The 18,989-nt window shown below is 37.7% G+C and overlaps 1 protein-coding gene across 2 annotated transcripts in view; it reads left to right on the top strand.

The window, feature by feature from the left end:
* UTP15 (UTP15 small subunit processome component) overlaps nt 1-18,989 on the top strand; it is a 75,399-nt gene that overhangs the window by 43,061 nt on the left and 13,349 nt on the right. For both annotated transcript variants that reach the window (XM_053701423.1, XM_053701424.1), the window contains exons 11-12: nt 17,445-17,578; nt 18,870-18,928. In XM_053701423.1, coding sequence (XP_053557398.1) covers nt 17,445-17,578; nt 18,870-18,928 — 193 coding nt within the window. The remainder of the gene's footprint in view (nt 1-17,444; nt 17,579-18,869; nt 18,929-18,989) is intronic.

The raw sequence follows: 18,989 nt of genomic DNA, 5'->3' as shown, positions 1-18,989 counted from the left end.
TGCAAGCTCAAAAAGAATGTTAAATATGAGTATCTAGGTGAGAGTTGATGATAGAAAGTTAAATTGAATTTTGTGCACATATAATCCTACTCATACAGTTGAAGCTTTGATAAATATTTTAAGGGAGAAGTCCCTATATATTATTTGTGATAAGTTGATTTCTAAGGCAATGCATCTTTTTAATTGTTAATTACAAATATTTGTATCATATATGCTCCTCTAGAAGTAACCCTTTGGAGTCAATACTTTTTTTTTTTATATACATATGGTATCATCCTCCTGGTATCTTTGCTTAGCGCTTTATTCCTACCCCCATTTTTTGTTGTACAAGTCTATCTATCTATCTGGGAAGAGAAATATTGGTATAGAGTTTAAAAGATACCTAATTGAATTGTTATAGCTAATATTTTGGTATATGTTTTATTAGATCCTGTTTATTAAAGATGTTCGAATAAACTTTTATATTTTGTGGCTACAGAGATGTCTTATTACGGAGTGCGGAGTCAATCTGGTACAGTTACTTTGTAAATATATATGTAATTTGTTCCCCTCTTTTTGAATACCATTTTTAGTTAAAAACTGCAGTAGACAAAAAAAAAACATACGTACATCGATGTTAAGGGCATAGTCTTGGTTTTGTTCTATTTTGAATCGGACGGCTGCTAAGTACTGCAAATATGCTGTAATATTTAAATGGCCCCATGTTCCTTTGTTTTTATGCTGTGAATAACAAATTGTATGCAAACCTACGCTTTATGTGGGGGATTTACACTGCAGGAGAATGTACATAATGTATCTGCTTGAGTGATTTTTATTTGGCCCCAATAAATTCATTTGTTCAAGGAAAAAAAATCACAGCAGGAGGTTAAGAGACTTGGCATTGCATTTCTGAGTCCGAGCAGTAGCCTGTTCTTCATTGTCTGCTGCATATCTCATACATACAAAACTTAAATATCTTGTGTCATTTTAGTAGTATTAACCAACCAATGACAGTATCTTTATATAGGTAGCCTAGGGAAAAACTCATTTTCATGTGGATAAAAGACTCCCATTTCTGCAATACAACTTTTATGTATTCTATCTCCTGGACAGGATAGAGACATACATTTAAACGCTCCAAAATTTTATTTTTCTTCATTTCAACCTATCAAGCAACGCTTGTTTATCTAGGTGCTAAAGGTTCATTCTAAAACGGTAGTTTCCATTACTTGGGCAGCTAAAGGACCTTTTGTTCCGGTGCAGAGCATTAGTATGGAGTTCTCTTCACATGTTTTGAAATTGTGGCAGGATGGTTAGGAGTTTTATACCAACCTGAGAAGATGGGTTTTAAGGCCGAGTATGTATCCACAATGAAAGAGACCAGTGGTTTTTTTATTTAAAGTTTCCCTTTAACTGTATTGTATGCACTTTTTTTTGCAGTAACAGCAGTATAAAAGTAAGAAATAAGAGAAAAAGAGAATTATTATTTTTTCTGTGTCATTTTTGTCACTGGAGTATATTTGGCCATATGTCTTGTTAGAGTGTACACAACGATAAAAATAATCGAGCACTGCTTTCCCTCCAAGAATCTTTTTTCACAATTAAATGTTGAAGATGGTAGTGGCTCAGGATACTCACAATGAAAAAGTATTAATAGAACACGTTGGTATAATTTTTAGTTATGTCAGGAGAAGGTAAACATTTTAAGGTGTGGCCTTATGGAAAATCCTGTTATTGAGGCTATACTTATTAAAGCAGTAGGCTATACATAATGAAAATGTTAATAGATCGCTGGGGTAGAACTTCTGATATGGAAAAAGCACTGTCACTAGTAGATATTTGCTTGGATTATATGTTAAAATATATGTACAAAATGTTTGTTTGTTTTTGCGGAAAATTTAAAGAATTCCTATATCTTAGGCCACTGGTAGTAAAGAAAGGGATTAAGCACAGTGACAACCCTAATTAGACCTGCATACTTTTATTCAGGGTACAGAAATGTCACTGGAGTATATTTGGCCATATGTCTTGTTAGAGTGTACACAATGATAAAAAATAATGGATCACTGTTCTCCTTCCAATAATTTTTTTTCACAATTAAATGTTGAAGATGGTAGTGGCTCAGGATACTCACAATGAAAAAGTATTAATAGAACACGTTGGTATAATTTTTAGTTATGTCAGAAGAAGGTAAACATTTAAGGTGTGGCCTTATTGAAAATCCTATTAGTGAGGCTTTACTTATTAAAGCAGTAGGCTATATTTAAGGAAAATGTTAATAGATCACTGGGGAAGAAGTTCTGATATGGAAAAAGCACTTCCTTGAGTAGATATTTGCTTGGATTATATGTTAAAATATATGTACAAAATATTTTTGTTTTTTTATGCTTAAAGGTACACTATACCCAAACATTTTCTTTCATGATTAAGGTAGAGAATATAATTTTAAACAACATTCCAATTTACTTCTATTACCTAATTTGCTTTATTCTTTAGATATACTTTAATGAAGAAATAGCAATGCACAAAGTGAACCAATCACAGGAGGCATCTATGTGCAGCTACCAATCAGCAGCTACTAAGCATATCTAGATATGCTTTTCAGCAAAGAATATCAAGAGAATGAAGCAAACTAGATAATAGAAGTAAATTAGAAAGTTGTTTATAATTGTATGCTCTTTCTAAATCGTGAAAGAAAACATTTGGGTTTCATGTCCCTTTTAAGGGGTAATTGTTTATCGGCCATTTTTGTATAATTATAGTTAGGAAAAAGAAATGTCATTGGAGTATTTTTGTTCATATGGTAGGCTAAAGTGTACTGCTTCCCCTACAAGAGTTTCTTGCATAACAACTCCCAAAGTCAGTAGGGGCTTAGGATAATCACAATATAAAAGTACCAACATAACATGTTGGTGTAAATCTTAGTTGTGTTATTAGAAGACAAATGTTTATGGTGTGATTTTTTTAATGTAAATATTATATTCAATGTTATACTCACAAAAGGTATAGGTTACACTTAATGAAAAAGTTAGTAGATCACTAGGGTTTTTTGTTTTGTTTTGTTTTTTTCTTGAGAAAGGGAAGTCAGATTTATATTTCTCCAACATTGGTGTGTCCGGTCCACGGCGTCATCCTTACTTGTGGGATATTCTCTTCCCCAACAGGAAATGGCAAAGAGTCCCAGCAAAGCTGGTCACATGATCCCCTCCTAGGCTCCGCCCAACCCAGTCATTCTCTTTGCCGTTGCACAGGCAACATCTCCACGGAGATGGTTAAGAGTTTTTTGTAGTTTTATTCTTCTATCAAGTGTTTGTTATTTTAAAATAGTGCTGGTATGTACTATTTACTCTGAAACAGAAAAGGATGAAGATTTCTGTTTGTAAGAGGAAGATGATTTTTAGCAGACAGTAACTAAAATCGATTGCTGTTTCCACACAGGACTGTTGAGATGAAGTAACTTCAGTTGGGGGAAACAGTTAGCAGTCTTTTCTGCTTAAGGTATGACTAGCCATATTTCTAACAAGACCATGTAATGCTGGAAGGCTGTCATTTCCCCTCATGGGGACCGGTAAGCCATTTTCTTAGTTAAACATAAAAGAATAAAGGGCTTCAAAAAGGGCTTAAAAACTGGTAGACATTTTTCTGGGCTAAAACAATTGCTTTACTAGGCATATTATGCAGATTCTAACTAATTATTGGTATTATAATCTTGGGGAACATTTAGAAAAACGGCAGGCACTGTGTTGGACACCTTTTTCAGATGGGGGCCTTTCTAGTTATAGACAGAGCCTCATTCTGGGACTGTATAGGGGTTAAATGTAAAAACGGCTCCGGTTCCGTTAATTTAAGGGTTAAAGCTCTGAAATTTGGTGTGCAATACTTTTAATGCTTTAAGACACTGTGGTGAAATTTTGGTGAATTTTGAACAATTCCTTCATACTTTTTCACATATTCAGTAATAAAGTGTTTTCAGTTTGAAATTTAAAGTGACAGTAACGGTTTTATTTTAAAACGTTTTTTTGTGCTTTGTTGACAAGTTTAAGCCTGTTTAACATGTCTGTACCATCAGATAAGCTATGTTCTATATGTATGAAAGCCAATGTGTCTCCCCATTTAAATGTATGTGATAATTGTGCCATAGTGTCCAAACAAAGTAAGGACAGTAATGCAACAGATAATGATATTGCCCAAGATGATTCCTCAAATGAGGGGAGTAAACATGATACTACATCTTCCCCTACTGTGTCTACACCAGTTATGCCCACACAGGAGGCCCCTAGTACATCTAGTGCGCCAATACTTATTACCATGCAACAATTAACGGCTGTAATGGATAACTCCATAGCAAATCTTTTATCCAAAATGCCTACTTATCAGAGAAAGCGCGATTGCTCTGTTTTAAACACTGAAGAGCAAGAGTACGCTGATGATAACTGTTCTGACATACCCTCACACCAATCTCAAGGGGCCATGAGGGAGGTTTTGTCTGATGGAGAAATTTCAGATTCAGGAAAAAATTCTCATCAAGCTGAACCTGATGTTGTGACATTTAAATTTAAATTAGAACATCTCCGCGCACTGCTTAAGGAGGTGTTATCTACTCTGGATGATTGTGACAATTTGGTCATTCCAGAGAAATTATGTAAGATGGACAAGTTCCTAGAGGTTCCGGTGCCCCCTGACGCTTTTCCTATACCCAAGCGGGTGGCGGACATAGTAAATAAAGAGTGGGAAAGGCCCGGCATACCTTTTGTTCCCCCCCCTATATTTAAGAAATTATTTCCTATAGCCGACCCCAGAAAGGACTTATGGCAGACAGTCCCCAAGGTCGAGGGGGCGGTTTCTACTCTAAACAAACGCACTACTATTCCTATCGAAGATAGTTGTGCTTTCAAAGATCCTATGGATAAGAAATTAGAGGGTTTGCTTAAAAAGATTTTTGTACAGCAAGGTTACCTTCTACAACCAATTTCATGCATTGTTCCTGTCACTACGGCAGCATGTTTCTGGTTCGAGGAACTAGAAAAATCGCTCAGTAAAGAATCTTTGTATGAGGAGGTTATGGACAGAGTTCAAGCACTTAAATTGGCTAACTCTTTTGTTTTAGATGCCGCTTTGCAATTAGCTAGATTAGCGGCGAAAAAATTCAGGGTTTGCTGTCGTGGCGCGCAGAGTGCTTTGGCTAAAGTCTTGGTCAGCGGATGTGTCTTCCAAGACAAAATTGCTTAACATTCCTTTCAAAGGTAAAACATTATTTGGACCTGATTTGAAAGAGATTATTTCAGACATCACTGGGGGAAAGGGCCACGCCCTCCCACAGGATAGGTCTTTTAAGGCTAATAATAAGCCTAATTTTCGTCCCTTTCGCAGAAACGGACCAGTCTCTAATTCTGTATCCTCTAAGCAAGAGGGTAATACTTCACAACCCAAACCAGCCTGGAAACCAATGCAAGGCTGGAACAAGGGTAAGCAGGCCAAGAATCCTACCACTGCTACCAAAACAGCATGAAGGGATAGCCCCCGATCCGGGACCGGATCTAGTGGGGGGCAGATTTTCTCTCTTTGCTCAGGCTTGGGCAAGAGATGTTCAGGATCCTTGGGCGCTAGAAATAGTTTCTCAAGGTTATCTCCTGGAATTCAAGGAACTACCCCCAAGGGGAAGGTTCCACAGGTCTCAATTATCTTCAAACCAAATAAAGAGACAGGCATTCTTACATTGTGTAGAAGACCTGTTAAAGATGGGAGTGATACATCCAGTTCCAATAAGAGAACAAGGAATGGGATTTTATTCCAATCTGTTCATAGTTCCCAAAAAAGAGGGAACATTCAGACCAATTTTGGATCTAAAGATCCTAAACAAATTTCTCAGGGTACCATCGTTCAAAATGGAAACTATTCGAACGATCCTACCTACTATCCAGGAAAATCAATTTATGACTACCGTGGATTTAAAGGATGCGTACCTACATATTCCTATCCACAAGGAACATCATCAGTTCCTAAGGTTCGCTTTTCTGGACAAGCATTACCAGTTTATGGCACTTCCATTTGGATTAGCCACTGCTCCAAGGATTTTCACAAAGGTACTAGGGTCCCTTCTAGCGGTTCTAAGACCAAGGGGCATTGCAGTAGTACCTTACTTGGACGACATCCTGATTCAAGCGTCGTCCCTGTCAAAAGCAAAGGCTCATACGGACATCGTCCTAGCCTTTCTCAGATCTCACGGATGGAAGGTGAACAAAGAAAAAAGTTCTCTGTCCCCGTCAACAAGAGTTCCCTTCTTGGGAACAATAATAGATTCCTTAGAAATGAGGATTTTTCTGACAGAGGTCAGAAAATCAAAACTTCTAAGCTCTTGTCAAGTACTTCATTCTGTTCCTCGTCCTTCCATAGCGCAGTGCATGGAAGTAATAGGATTGATGGTTGCAACAATGGACATAGTTCCTTTTGCATGAATTCATCTAAGACCATTACAACTGTGCATGCTCAGACAGTGGAATGGGGATTATACAGACTTGTCTCCGACGATTCAAGTAGATCAAAAGACCAGAGATTCACTCCGTTGGTGGCTGACCCTGGACAATCTGTCACAGGGAATGAGCTACCGCAGACCAGAGTGGGTCATTGTCACGACCGACGCCAGCCTAGTGGGCTGGGGCGCGGTCTGGGAATCCCTGAAAGATCAGGGTCTATGGTCTCGGGAAGAGTCTCTTCTCCCGATAAACATTCTGGAACTGAGAGCGATATTCAATGCTCTCAGAGCTTGGCCTCAACTAGCAAAGGCCAAATTCATAAGGTTTCAGTCAGACAACATGACGACCGTTGCATATATCAATCATCAGGGGGGAACAAGGACTTCCCTGGCGATGAAAGAAGTGACCAAGATAATTCAATGGGCGGAGGATCACTCCTGCCACTTGTCTGCGATCCACATCCCAGGAGTGGAAAATTGGGAAGCGGATTTTCTGAGTCGTCAGACATTCCATCCGGGGGAGTGGGAACTCCATCCGGAAATCTTTGCCCAAATAACTCAATTATGGGGCATTCCAGACATGGATCTGATGGCGTCTCGTCAGAACTTCAAGGTTCCTTGCTACGGGTCCAGATCCAGGGATCCCAAGGCGACCCTAGTAGATGCACTAGTAGCACCTTGGACCTTCAACCTAGCTTATGTATTCCCACCGTTTCCTCTCATCCCCAGGCTGGTAGCCAGGATCAATCAGGAGAGGGCGTCGGTGATCTTGATAGCTCCTGCGTGGCCACGCAGGACTTGGTATGCAGACCTGGTGAATATGTCATCGGCTCCACCATGGAAGCTACCTTTGAGACAGGACCTTCTTGTTCAGGGTCCATTCGAACATCCGAATCTGGTTTCCCTCCAACTGACGGCTTGGAGATTGAACGCTTGATTTTATCAAAGCGTGGGTTTTCAGATTCTGTAATAGATACTGATTCAGGCTAGAAAGCCTGTAACTAGAAAAATTTACCATAAAATATGGAAAAAATATATCTGTTGGTGTGAATCTAAAGGATTCCCATGGAACAAGATAAAAATTCCTAAGATTCTATCCTTTCTACAAGAAGGTTTGGAGAAAGGATTATCTGCAAGTTCTCTGAAGGGACAGATCTCTGCTTTATCTGTTTTACTTCACAAAAGACTGGCAGCTGTGCCAGATGTTCAAGCATTTGTTCAGGCTCTGGTTAGGATCAAGCCTGTTTACAGACCTTTGACTCCTCCCTGGAGTCTAAATCTAGTTCTTTCAGTTCTTCAAGGGGTTCCGTTTGAACCCTTACATTCCGTAGATATTAAGTTATTATCTTGGAAAGTTTTGTTTTTGGTTGCAATTTCTTCTGCTAGAAGAGTTTCAGAGTTATCTGCTCTGCAGTGTTCTCCGCCCTATCTGGTGTTCCATGCAGATAAGGTGGTTTTGCGTACTAAGCCTGGTTTTCTTCCGAAAGTTGTTTCCAACAAAAATATTAACCAGGAGATAGTTGTACCTTCTTTGTGTCCGAATCCAGTTTCAAAGAAGGAACGTTTGTTACACAATTTGGACGTAGTCCGTGCTCTAAAATTCTATTTAGAGGCTACTAAAGATTTCAGACAAACATCTTCCTTGTTTGTTGTTTATTCTGGTAAAAGGAGAGGTCAAAAAGCGACTTCTACCTCTCTTTCCTTTTGGCTTAAAAGCATTATCCGATTGGCTTATGAGACTGCCGGACGGCAGCCTCCTGAAAGAATCACAGCTCACTCCACTAGGGCTGTGGCTTCCACATGGGCCTTCAAGAACGAGGCTTCTGTTGACCAGATATGTAAGGCAGCGACTTGGTCTTCACTGCACACTTTTGCCGAATTTTACAAATTTGATACTTTTGCTTCTTCGGAGGCTATTTTTGGGAGAAAGGTTTTGCAAGCCATGGTGCCTTCCATTTAGGTGACCTGATTTGCTCCCTCCCTTCATCCGTGTCCTAAAGCTTTGGTATTGGTTCCCACAAGTAAGGATGACGCCGTGGACCGGACACACCAATGTTGGAGAAAACAGAATTTATGCTTTCCTGATAAATTACTTTCTCCAACGGTGTGTCCGGTCCACGGCCCGCCCTGGTTTTTTAATCAGGTCTGATGAATTATTTTCTCTAACTACAGTCACCACGGTATCATATGGTTTCTCCTATATATATTTCCTCCTGTCCGTCGGTCGAATGACTGGGGTGGGCGGAGCCTAGGAGGGATCATGTGACCAGCTTTGCTGGGACTCTTTGCCATTTCCTGTTGGGGAAGAGAATATCCCACAAGTAAGGATGACGCCGTGGACCGGACACACCGTTGGAGAAAGTAATTTATCAGGTAAGCATAAATTCTGTTTTCTGAAAGTAGATAGGAGAATGGATTTTAGGAATACTATATTTATGGGTTTGTTTGTTTTATTATTTAGTGTTTTGCTTTTTTTTTTTTTTTTCCCCCTCTCCTTTTATTATCAGGTATTTGTAGAGCGCCAACAAATTCCGCAGGGCTATGAATATATGTGGTATACAAATTAACATTTACAGGGGTCAAGTGGGTACAGGGCCCTGCCGAGAGTTGCACTGTTGTAGTCGGCTCTTATGAATGTGAACTACAAACAGCTGGGCTTGTAGGCTTGCATGCTATGGGATTTAAGGGGATAGCAGTGGAGATAGGTTATATGCATCCCTGAATAGTATAGTCTTCAGGGAGCGCTTGAAGCTTTCAAAACTAGGGTAGAGTCTTGTGGAGCGAGGCAGAGAGTTCCATAAGATGGGAGCCAGTCTGGAAAAATCTTGTAAACAGGAATGCGAGGAGGTAACAAGAGAGGAGGAGAGTAGGAGAACATGAGCGGAGCGAAGGGGACGGGAGGGAGAGTATCTGGAGAAAAGGTTTGAGATGTAGGGGGGACCAGTACAGTTGAGGGCTTTGTGTGTCAGAGTGCGAATATTCTGCTTAATCCTGGATGCAAGAGGAAGCCAGTGAAGGGATTGGCAGAGAGGTGCAGCAGATGAAGAGCGACGTCTAAGGAAGATGAGCCTGGCAGAGGCGTTCATTATGGATTTTAAAGGAGCTAGGCGGCAGATAGGGAGACCAGAGAGGGTGGAGTTGCAGTAGTCGAGGCCAGTAATGATGGAGTTTCTTTCTCTGCCTCACTTTTTTTCTTCCTCTTCAGCCCCACCCCCTTACCAGAATCATTGGTTCATATCCCCTTAACTAACTGATGGTTAAATTTCTGTCATGGAATGTAGGAGGAATCCATTCCCCGATAATTATTTGATTAAGAAAAAAGTGGATATCATAAGTTTACAGGAAACTCATCTCTCTGAATTAGAACATTCAAAAATCAAGGCAAAATGGATTGGGGAGGTTATTAGTTAATCATATTTCAAAGCAGCAAGAGGGGTAGCAATCCTGTTAAATCTAAAATTGAAATATGAAATAAAACATAAAATAGACAAAGAAGGAAGATATGTATTTATACACATTAATCTCGAGGGCAAAGGATACATAATAGGGAACATATACGGGCCCAATAAAACTGACTGAAAATTCTGGAAGAAAATACAAAGGATTTTAGATAAATTCCCAGATGGTAAACTGATAATTATGGGGGATTATAATGTGACGCCCAATTTTTTTTTTTAGATAGGAAAAAACTTCAAGAAAAAAGGAATAAGATACAGAAGTGCCAATTAAATTATGAAAATAGGGTATTTTCAGCATTCTCTATTAATCATAAATTAGTCGATGCATGGAGGCTTTTATGACTAGTTATAGTACAAAAATCTTGGAATTTTTTTCTCTCAGACCATTCTCCAATTACTTTAACTTAAAATGAGCCACATAAATCCAATTATAATGCCTTTTTTCCCCCTAACTACCTTGCCAAGGGTCGACAAAATTTGCAGAATTTTTGAGACAAAAATGGAATGAGTATAGTATTAATAATAAAGAACATAAAAACAATATGGTAATTTATTGGAAGGCGGCTAAAGTAACACTGAAAGTGGAAATTACGTCTTATTTAATTAAACTAAAGAAAGAAGGTAACACTGAGAATATAAAACTAGCGGATTCCCTTTCTGCAGCATATACTCGTCTTAGAAAACATCCTTCTAAGGAAAATAGACATAACTATAAATTAAAAAAAGAGAGATCTCTCTTTTTACCAAGTCTTGCAGGAAAGTCAATAGAGAAAAATTCAATGCAATTCGAGAGATTTGGAAACAAGGTGGGGAAATTTCTAGCAAGTCTGTTTTACCAAAGCAAAAAATAGCAACCCTAAATTGACAATTAACGATGGGGGAAAAACTACAAATAAAATAGAGGATATAACTTTGATCTTCCAAAATTATTTTATAAATGTATATGCTTCACAGAATCCCAAGAGAGATGGTATCCAGGGGTTTTTGGGAAAAAATAAAACTGCCCGAGATTTCAGCAGAAGATATATGGAGGCCTTAAAATTCACCCATATCTGAACAAGAAATTATTAACACCATGAAAAATATGAGAAAGGGAAAAGCCCCTGGACCAGATGGTCTACCACTTGAATTTTACTGGCTATTGATAGAAGAGATCACTTTGACTTAAAAGAACTGTATGATCGGTATTACTCTTATAGTAAGAAAATATCATCCCAATTTAAATCGGCTAATATAATACTGTTGCCGAAGGAAAATAAAGATCCCACACAGGTATCCTCATACAGACCCATATCACTCTTAAATCTTGATTACAAGATTTTCATGAAAATTCTGGCTGATAGACTTAAACCAATCCTGCCAAAACTCCTCTACTTTGATCAAGCTGGCTTTGTGATGGGTAGAACCCCAGAATTAAACATTAGGAAGATTCTACAAGTAATCTGTCAATATAATGGGGGGAAAATGTGGGGGATGATCCCTCTGCTCTGCCGGACCCCTTCCTGCTATCTTTGGATGCAGAGAAGGCCTGACGGAGTGGAGCTTCATTTTCGAAACTTTGAGGAGATTTAGTCTGAAGGGAAATTTCTTAAACTTGGTCTCCAATGTATACTCAGATTCTAGTGCCACAATTTTGGTCAATAACTATATATCATCTTCTTTTGTCACACCTCCTCTTAGATCTAATTTTGGAACCTTTAGCTATCAGATTTAGAGAGTTCTTATTGGGATCTAAAATAGGCAAGGAGAGATTTCAGATCTCACTTTTTGCAGACGACCTATTGATGTGTATAACTTCACCGGTAAAACAAGTTACCAAAATTATAAATATACTAGAAGACTATTGGAAAGTCTCAGGATATAAAATAAATTATTTTATGGTTAAAAAAAATAAATATTTTAGAACAGCCATATCCCTTTATAGAAACCAAAATCTTAAAATATCTGGGAATATATCTGACGGCAAATCCATCTAACTGGTATAGCCTAAATATATCTTCAACATAATGCAGACAAACTAGAAAATTGGGTTAATATGCCGCTCTCCCTCTCAGGTAGGGTGGCAGCTTTTAAAATGTTTATTCTTCCAAGAATCTTGTACCCCCTTAGGATGTTACCTCTTGCAATAAAACCTCAAGATTTTATTTAGTTTGCAAATGCTCTGAGACACTTCCTTTGGCGGGGAAAGAAACCCAGGACTAGGCTAGATAAATTATATCTTCCTTTTTCTAAGGGAGGACTGGCATTACCAAATATTAAAATGTATAACTGCAACTTTGCCAAGATTCCCGGTAGACTGGTTAGGCCAAACAGATAACTTTACTAATTGTAGCATTGATGAAACAATCTGCGCCCCTTTTTCTCTTCTGTTTACTCTCCATTCATCAAATAAAGAATTAGGACCTAGGATTTACTCTCATCCCTTGGTAAAAGACATACTTTTAGCTTGGAGAACCACAATGAAATCCATAGGAGGCAGCTATTCAGTTTCAAAACAGCTTCCCTTATTATTCAATCCTTTCTAATTTACTCCTATTATCAATTTTTCTTTGTTCTCTTGCTATCTTTATTTAAAAAGCAGGAATGTGATGCATAGGAGTCAGCCCATTTTTGTTTGAGAACCTGGGTTATGCTTACTTATTGGTGAAGTAAGCCTCCAATAAGCAAGCGCTATCCATGGTGCTGAACCTAAAATGGGCTGGCTGCTGAGATTTACATTCCTACTTTTAAAATAAAGATAGCAAGAGAACGAAGAAAAATTGATAATAGGAGTAAATTAGAAAGTTGCTTAAGATTGCATGCTCTATCTGAATTATGAAAGAAAAAAATTGGGTTTAGTGTCCCTTTAACTGCAAAATCATATAACTTTAAAGATTTTCAAAGGATACACAATGTACCTATAAAAGAAAAGTTTTATTTTATGCAGGCAAAGCATTACTTGCATCAAATGAAAAAAAATTCACCAAACATAGGTCAAAAACATCCTATATTAGATTGCCCCAAGATCAAAAAAGGCTTTTATCATTTATTTATAGTATTTTACAAACTTTATTAGAGAAGGAAATAACTAAAGAATATAACAGTAGATGGGATAGGATCGCTAATCATTTTAGTAATAAATCTAACATTCAGAAAAGTTGTAACTAGATCGGCTAAAATTAGAGAATCTCATTTCAGGCTCATTCATCTTGATTATATTACTCACAGGAGAGCATTAAAGTGGAAAATACTAACTGAAAACTCATGTAAATATTGCAGGGAGTATGACCCTAATATACTTCATTTGTTATATACTTGTCCAAAAATACGTCCGTTATGGGGAAAAATTGAATATCTAATTTCATCAATCCTGAGGAAAAAGGTTAAGATAATAGAAGAAAACATTTTATTTTTAAACAAAGCATCAAATTGGGGTACAAGGTATACATTCATTCAATGGGTAATTGTTCTAACTGGAACACTTATCTTCAACAATTGGATTAATAAAGAAATCCCCACAATTAGCATAGTTAAAATTCGGTTGGTTAAACCAGCTATCCTGAGGCCCACAACACCAAATATTATAAAATAAATGGGATTAAAGATTACAAAAAAGCATGGGAGAAATTTATTTCATATATGGGGAATGACCTTCAGACAAAAATAAACCATATCCTTCCATCAATGGGCCCTGAAGATGTGAGTTAAATGTGCTTCATAGACGGGGTTGTTCCTTCTTTCTTTGCTCTTCTTCTTTCCCTTTTTTTTATTTGCTAGGTTTTGTCCTGGGGTTGATTGGTTTTGTATAGTTTGGTGCAGGGTAAACCTAAGGTTTAAAATATAACAAAAGGGCACTGTTAATTACTTGCTAGTAATATTTGTACAAAGCCTCAATCTGTAAAGCTGTGAAGAGAGTCTTGTTTAAATCGGAATTTGATATTGTACTTTTAAACTTTTTCAAATAAAGCCATTTTTTAAAGAACGTGTATTGTATGCATCCTACTTTCTCTTTGGGTAGAGGAATACAATTTGTTGAAGTAAACTAATGATTAAGGAGGCAAAATAAATCGGTGTAGAGTGCTTTGATTATTTTTACTGTACATCTGTATTTTATCGTTAGTTTGATTTTGCGTTAAAAGGGACATGATACCCATATGCTTAATTACTTGAAAGTGATGCAGCTATGCTGCAAAAATCTGACTAGAAAATATCACCTGAACATTTCTATGTAAAAAGTAAGATATCTGACCTCAAAATGTCTTAAAGGGACATAATACTCATATGCTAAATCACTTGAAACTGATGCAGTATAACTGTAAAAAGCTGACAGGAAAATATCACCTGAGCATCTCTATGTAAAAAAGGAAGATATTTTACCTCACAATTTCCTCAGCTCAGCAGAGTGAGTTCTGTGTAAAAAGTTATACTCAGCTGCTCCCAGCTGCAGGTAAACAAATTTAAAAAAATGAAGAAATGAACAGCAGCCAATCAGCATCAGCAGTGCTGAGGTCATGAACTCTTACTGTGATCTCATGAGATTTGACTTAACTCTCATGAGATTTCATAGTAAGCTTCCTTTACCTGATTGGTGAAATAATATGAGAGTGCACGATGCTAGTCCCTTCAGATGTCCCAGGACAAACACACTAAAATGCTGCTTAGAAATCCTTTACAATGGGAGGTGGCTACTGAGGAACTTTTGAGGTAAAATATCTTTCTTTTTTATATAGAGATGTTCAGGTGATATTTTCTAGTCCGCTTTTTACAGCTATGCTGCATCACTTTCAAGTGTTTAAACATTTGGGTATTATGGCCCTTTAAGTATTTACACCCCACTGTAAAGGGACATTAAGCAGCCAATCAGGATGCTAGTCCCAGGACTTGCAAGGGAGTGTGCATCTGATATTTTCAGCACAGTCATGTTATTTTCCTATTCAGTTTAAGGAAGTTTACTATGAAATCTCACAAATTTTCAGTGAATTCTTATGAGATCACAGTTATGCAAAGTATGACATCAGCACTGCTGATGCTGATTGGCTAATGGGTTTTGGGTTTTGTTTTTTTTTAACTTGCAGCTGAAGTATAAATATTTACACAGCACTTTCTCTGGTGAGCTGAAGAAATTTTGAGGTAACATATCTTCCTTTTTTATATAGCTCAGGTGATATTTTCATGTCAGCTTTTTACAGTTATACTGCATCACTTTCCAGTAATTTAGCATATGGGTATTATGTGCATTTAATTACCTTTTTTATTTCCATTAACTGACTGGTTACTAAGAGTATATAATGTGCAGTATGCTTCACCATTTAAGTATTGGCTTTAAGGGTTACTTATTTTCACTCTTAATGGTTTAAAGAGACACTAAACCCATTTTTTTCTTTCATGATTCAGATAGAGCATGCAATTTTAAGAAAGTTCTAATTTACTCCTATTACCAATTTTACTTCATTCTCTTATATTTATTTAAAAAGCAGGAATGTGATGCATAGGAGCCGGCCCAATTTTGGTTGAGAACCAGGGTTATGATTGCTTATTGGTGGATAAATGTAAGCCTCCAATAAGCAAGCACTATCTATGGTACTGAACCCAAAATGGACTGGCTGCTAAGATTTACATTCCTGCTTTTAAAATAAAGATAGCAAGAGAACAAAGAAATTGATAATGGTAAATTAGAAAGTGGCTTAAAATGTCATGCTCTATCTGCATTATGAAAGAAAAAATGTGGGTTCAGTGTCCCTTTAAAGTGACTATCTCATAATTGAAAATTTGAAATAGATAACCTGTTAATAATTATAGGGCATAAATGTTTGATATCTGGGCTACCACTGCAGGGTTCCATTTCACCTTCACTTCCTACCAGTTACAGAGAGCACACTCTTATTTTAATTTAAAAGTTTTTATTTGTTGTCAAAAAGAGAACAAATAACACAAACTGAAACCTAAAGGATAACAAAGAAATAAAGAAAATAGGAGTTTACATCATCAGGAAAAAAGAGGGAGGTAGACAAGTGTGACATTTAAGCTGTGACAAAATTCTCATCAAATATATATAAGCAGAACAATGCGTGCTTATACACGGACTAAGTTACCGTCACAGCGTGGTTGGTACCATCCAGGGGTGCCACATCAGACATTTACGCTGATATGGGATCAGAAGGTACAGTTCATTTTGCTTCACTCACACACAGTCAGCCAAGAAATGAATGGGCACTAAAATCAAAGTGAATTTAATAGTAGAGAGCTTATTGGGCTTGTGCATTTATCTTTACTGTTTATAGACTTTATTATATGTTTTATATAGTTCTTTTTCTTTCTTCTGGAATATGCTGTGTTTGAAGATTCCCTTTGCACCATGGTCTGCTCTTTCCTTTTCATTTCAAAATTGGTTTTAATGCTCATTTCTTGTACTCTTCTGCTGTGTTCCCTTAAAGGGACATTAAATTGCTGAGCACAACAATAGCATGGTTACTACTCACTGTGCCATTGTACTAGCAACTTTCTTAAAGTTCTCTTATTTAATCCCTTATTGGTGCCAATTGGTTAAAGGGAGAGTCTAGTCAAAATTACAGTTACATGATTCAGATAGAGTATGCAGTTTTATGCAACTTTCTAATTTACTCCTATTATCAGTTTTCTTCGTTCCCTTGGTATCTTTATTTGATTAATCAAGAATGTGTAAGCTTAGGAGCCGGTCCATTTTTGGTTCAGCACCTGGGTAGTGCTTGCTTGATTGGTGGCTACATTTAGACACCAATCAGCAAGCGCTACCCAGGTGCTGAACCAAAAATTGTCTGGCTCCTAAGCTTACATTCTTGCTTTTTCAAATAAAGATACCAAGAGAGTGAAGAAAAATTGATAATAGGAGTAAATTAGAAAGTTGCATAAAATTGCATACATCATGAAAGTTTAATTTTGACTAGACTATCCCTTTAAGGAGGTCACATCTCCATACGGCGTCTCCATCTAAGCTTAGGTATTCTTGTGTTCTGTGACAGAAGTGGTGTACGTTCACAGATGAGCGATGTGCTGGCTTTTTCACAGCTGTACTGTGCACGTTGGGTTATCGAGCATAAGTGACTGCATTCCTTTATAATATGCAAATGATCTTTTTTATATATGTTGCGTATTGTTTAACCGGTCTATAAATCACACAAATATAAACCTAATGTACACAATACAGCTGTGTAAAAGCTTGTCAGCATCCCTTGTTTGTGAATGTTCACCATTTCTGCCACAAGAATATGTGGGCTCCAGCATTGTGTGCCCAGTATGGAAATGCAGAGCTTCACCAACTAGCACCTGTAAAGGGTTAAAATTACAGAACAACTCTGAAGAGAGCTGCAAGGCACAGGTGGAGAAAGAATAGTGAATATTAACCATTCTGATGAAGTGTCCAGCAGCTTACTGTTCCTTTAAGCAATACTTACAGTTTCTAGAAAACGTATGTATGTTTGTTGCTCAACCGGAGAATCCAGAACCTTATGCATATAAAAATGTAAGCAGGGTATTTGTAGTGCTCTGTACCAATACATTAACTAGTTTTGTTTTTGCAGCCTGGCATAAGGCTTTCAACACCTGAAGTTACAGTGGCTGTCATGAATGAGTTGAACCGCAGAGGAACGCTTAAAAATGCCCTGGCAGGTCGAAATGAGAAAGAACTAAGCACTCTTATGCTCTTTCTTTTAAAGTAAGTGAGCTTCGTATTTATAAAGCTTTTTGAATTTTGACTGTTACGTGCATATGTGCATACAGATACTTTGTTAGTATCCAAATTCGGAAAGTGGCAGCCGCTTGCAACATTCTGCTATTTTAGGAGCCAGATTTCTTCTTGTGAAAGTGCAGCGCACTAAGATCTGGATTAGCACAGATCTTAGTGTGTTTCACTTTCACATGAAGAAATCTGTCTCCAAAAATAGCCGATTGTTGCGAGTAGCCGCCAAAGTATCCTAATGCACATATTTAATATAAACTGTATGTGTATTTTATCTCTATATACACCCACACTCACTCTCTACATAGCTGAACGTCTGTGGATATCCTTACTAATTACTGAGTTCAGATGTTTTAACCACACCGATTGCTAACAGGTGCATACAATCCAGAACATGAGCCATACAATCTCCATAGACAAACATTGGCAGTATATTATGGGTTGTACTGAATAGCTACAGTATCTTTAAACATGGTGCTGTCATAGTATGCCACCTATGCCACAAGTCTGCTTGTGAAATTTCTTCCCCAGTCAACTGTAAGTGGTATTTTTGTGAAGAGATGGTGTCTAAGGGCTGAAGAGATGGTGTCTAAGGGCCACAGCAGCCCAGCCACAGAGTGGTTGACCATACCTACTGGAATGCATAGTGTCAAAAGTTTGATGGAGGAGGGATAATGGTCTTGGGCTGTTTTTAATGATTTAGGCTAGACCCCTTAGTTCTAGTGAAGGGTCAATTTACGCAGGAGATAGACATTTTAGACAACTGTGTGCCTCCAACTTTGTAGTAGCAGTCTGGTGAGGCATGTTCCTGTTCCAGCATGACTATGTCCCTGTTCGAGATCCATCCATGAAGACATGGTTTGACGAGTTAAGTGTGGAGGAACTCAAGTGCCCTGTACAGTGCCCTGACGTCAACACCACTGAACACCTTTGGGATGAATAGGAATACCGATTGCGAGCCAGACCTTCTCGTCCAGCATTAGTGCCCAAAATTACAAATGCTCTTTTGGCTGAATAGACACACTCCACAATTTTGTAGAAAGCCATCCCAGAAGAGTTGAGGCTGTTATAGCCAAAAAAAGAGGGGGCAATGCCATATTAATGCCCATGGATTTAGAAGGGGATGTTCAACAAACTTATATAGGTGTAATGATGAGGTGTCAACATACTTTTTGGCAATATAGTATATATCCATATATATAAGGTTGTATTGTGTAATCTGCTATCCTTATAATTTTATACTTTTTGTCTAATTTTATTTTAATAGAAATCTTGCAGATCCAAGGTTTTCTCAGATTCTGGTGAATGTGGCAGAACAAATTATTGGTAAGTTGTTTTTTTTTTTAATGCAAATATTTTTAGAAAGTTTAGAGCTACTGTGCCCAAA

This window comes from Bombina bombina, chromosome 2 (genome assembly GCF_027579735.1).
Source record: "Bombina bombina isolate aBomBom1 chromosome 2, aBomBom1.pri, whole genome shotgun sequence".
Classification (NCBI taxonomy): Eukaryota; Metazoa; Chordata; class Amphibia; order Anura; family Bombinatoridae; genus Bombina; species Bombina bombina.
This window is presented reverse-complemented; position numbering and strand designations above follow the sequence as displayed.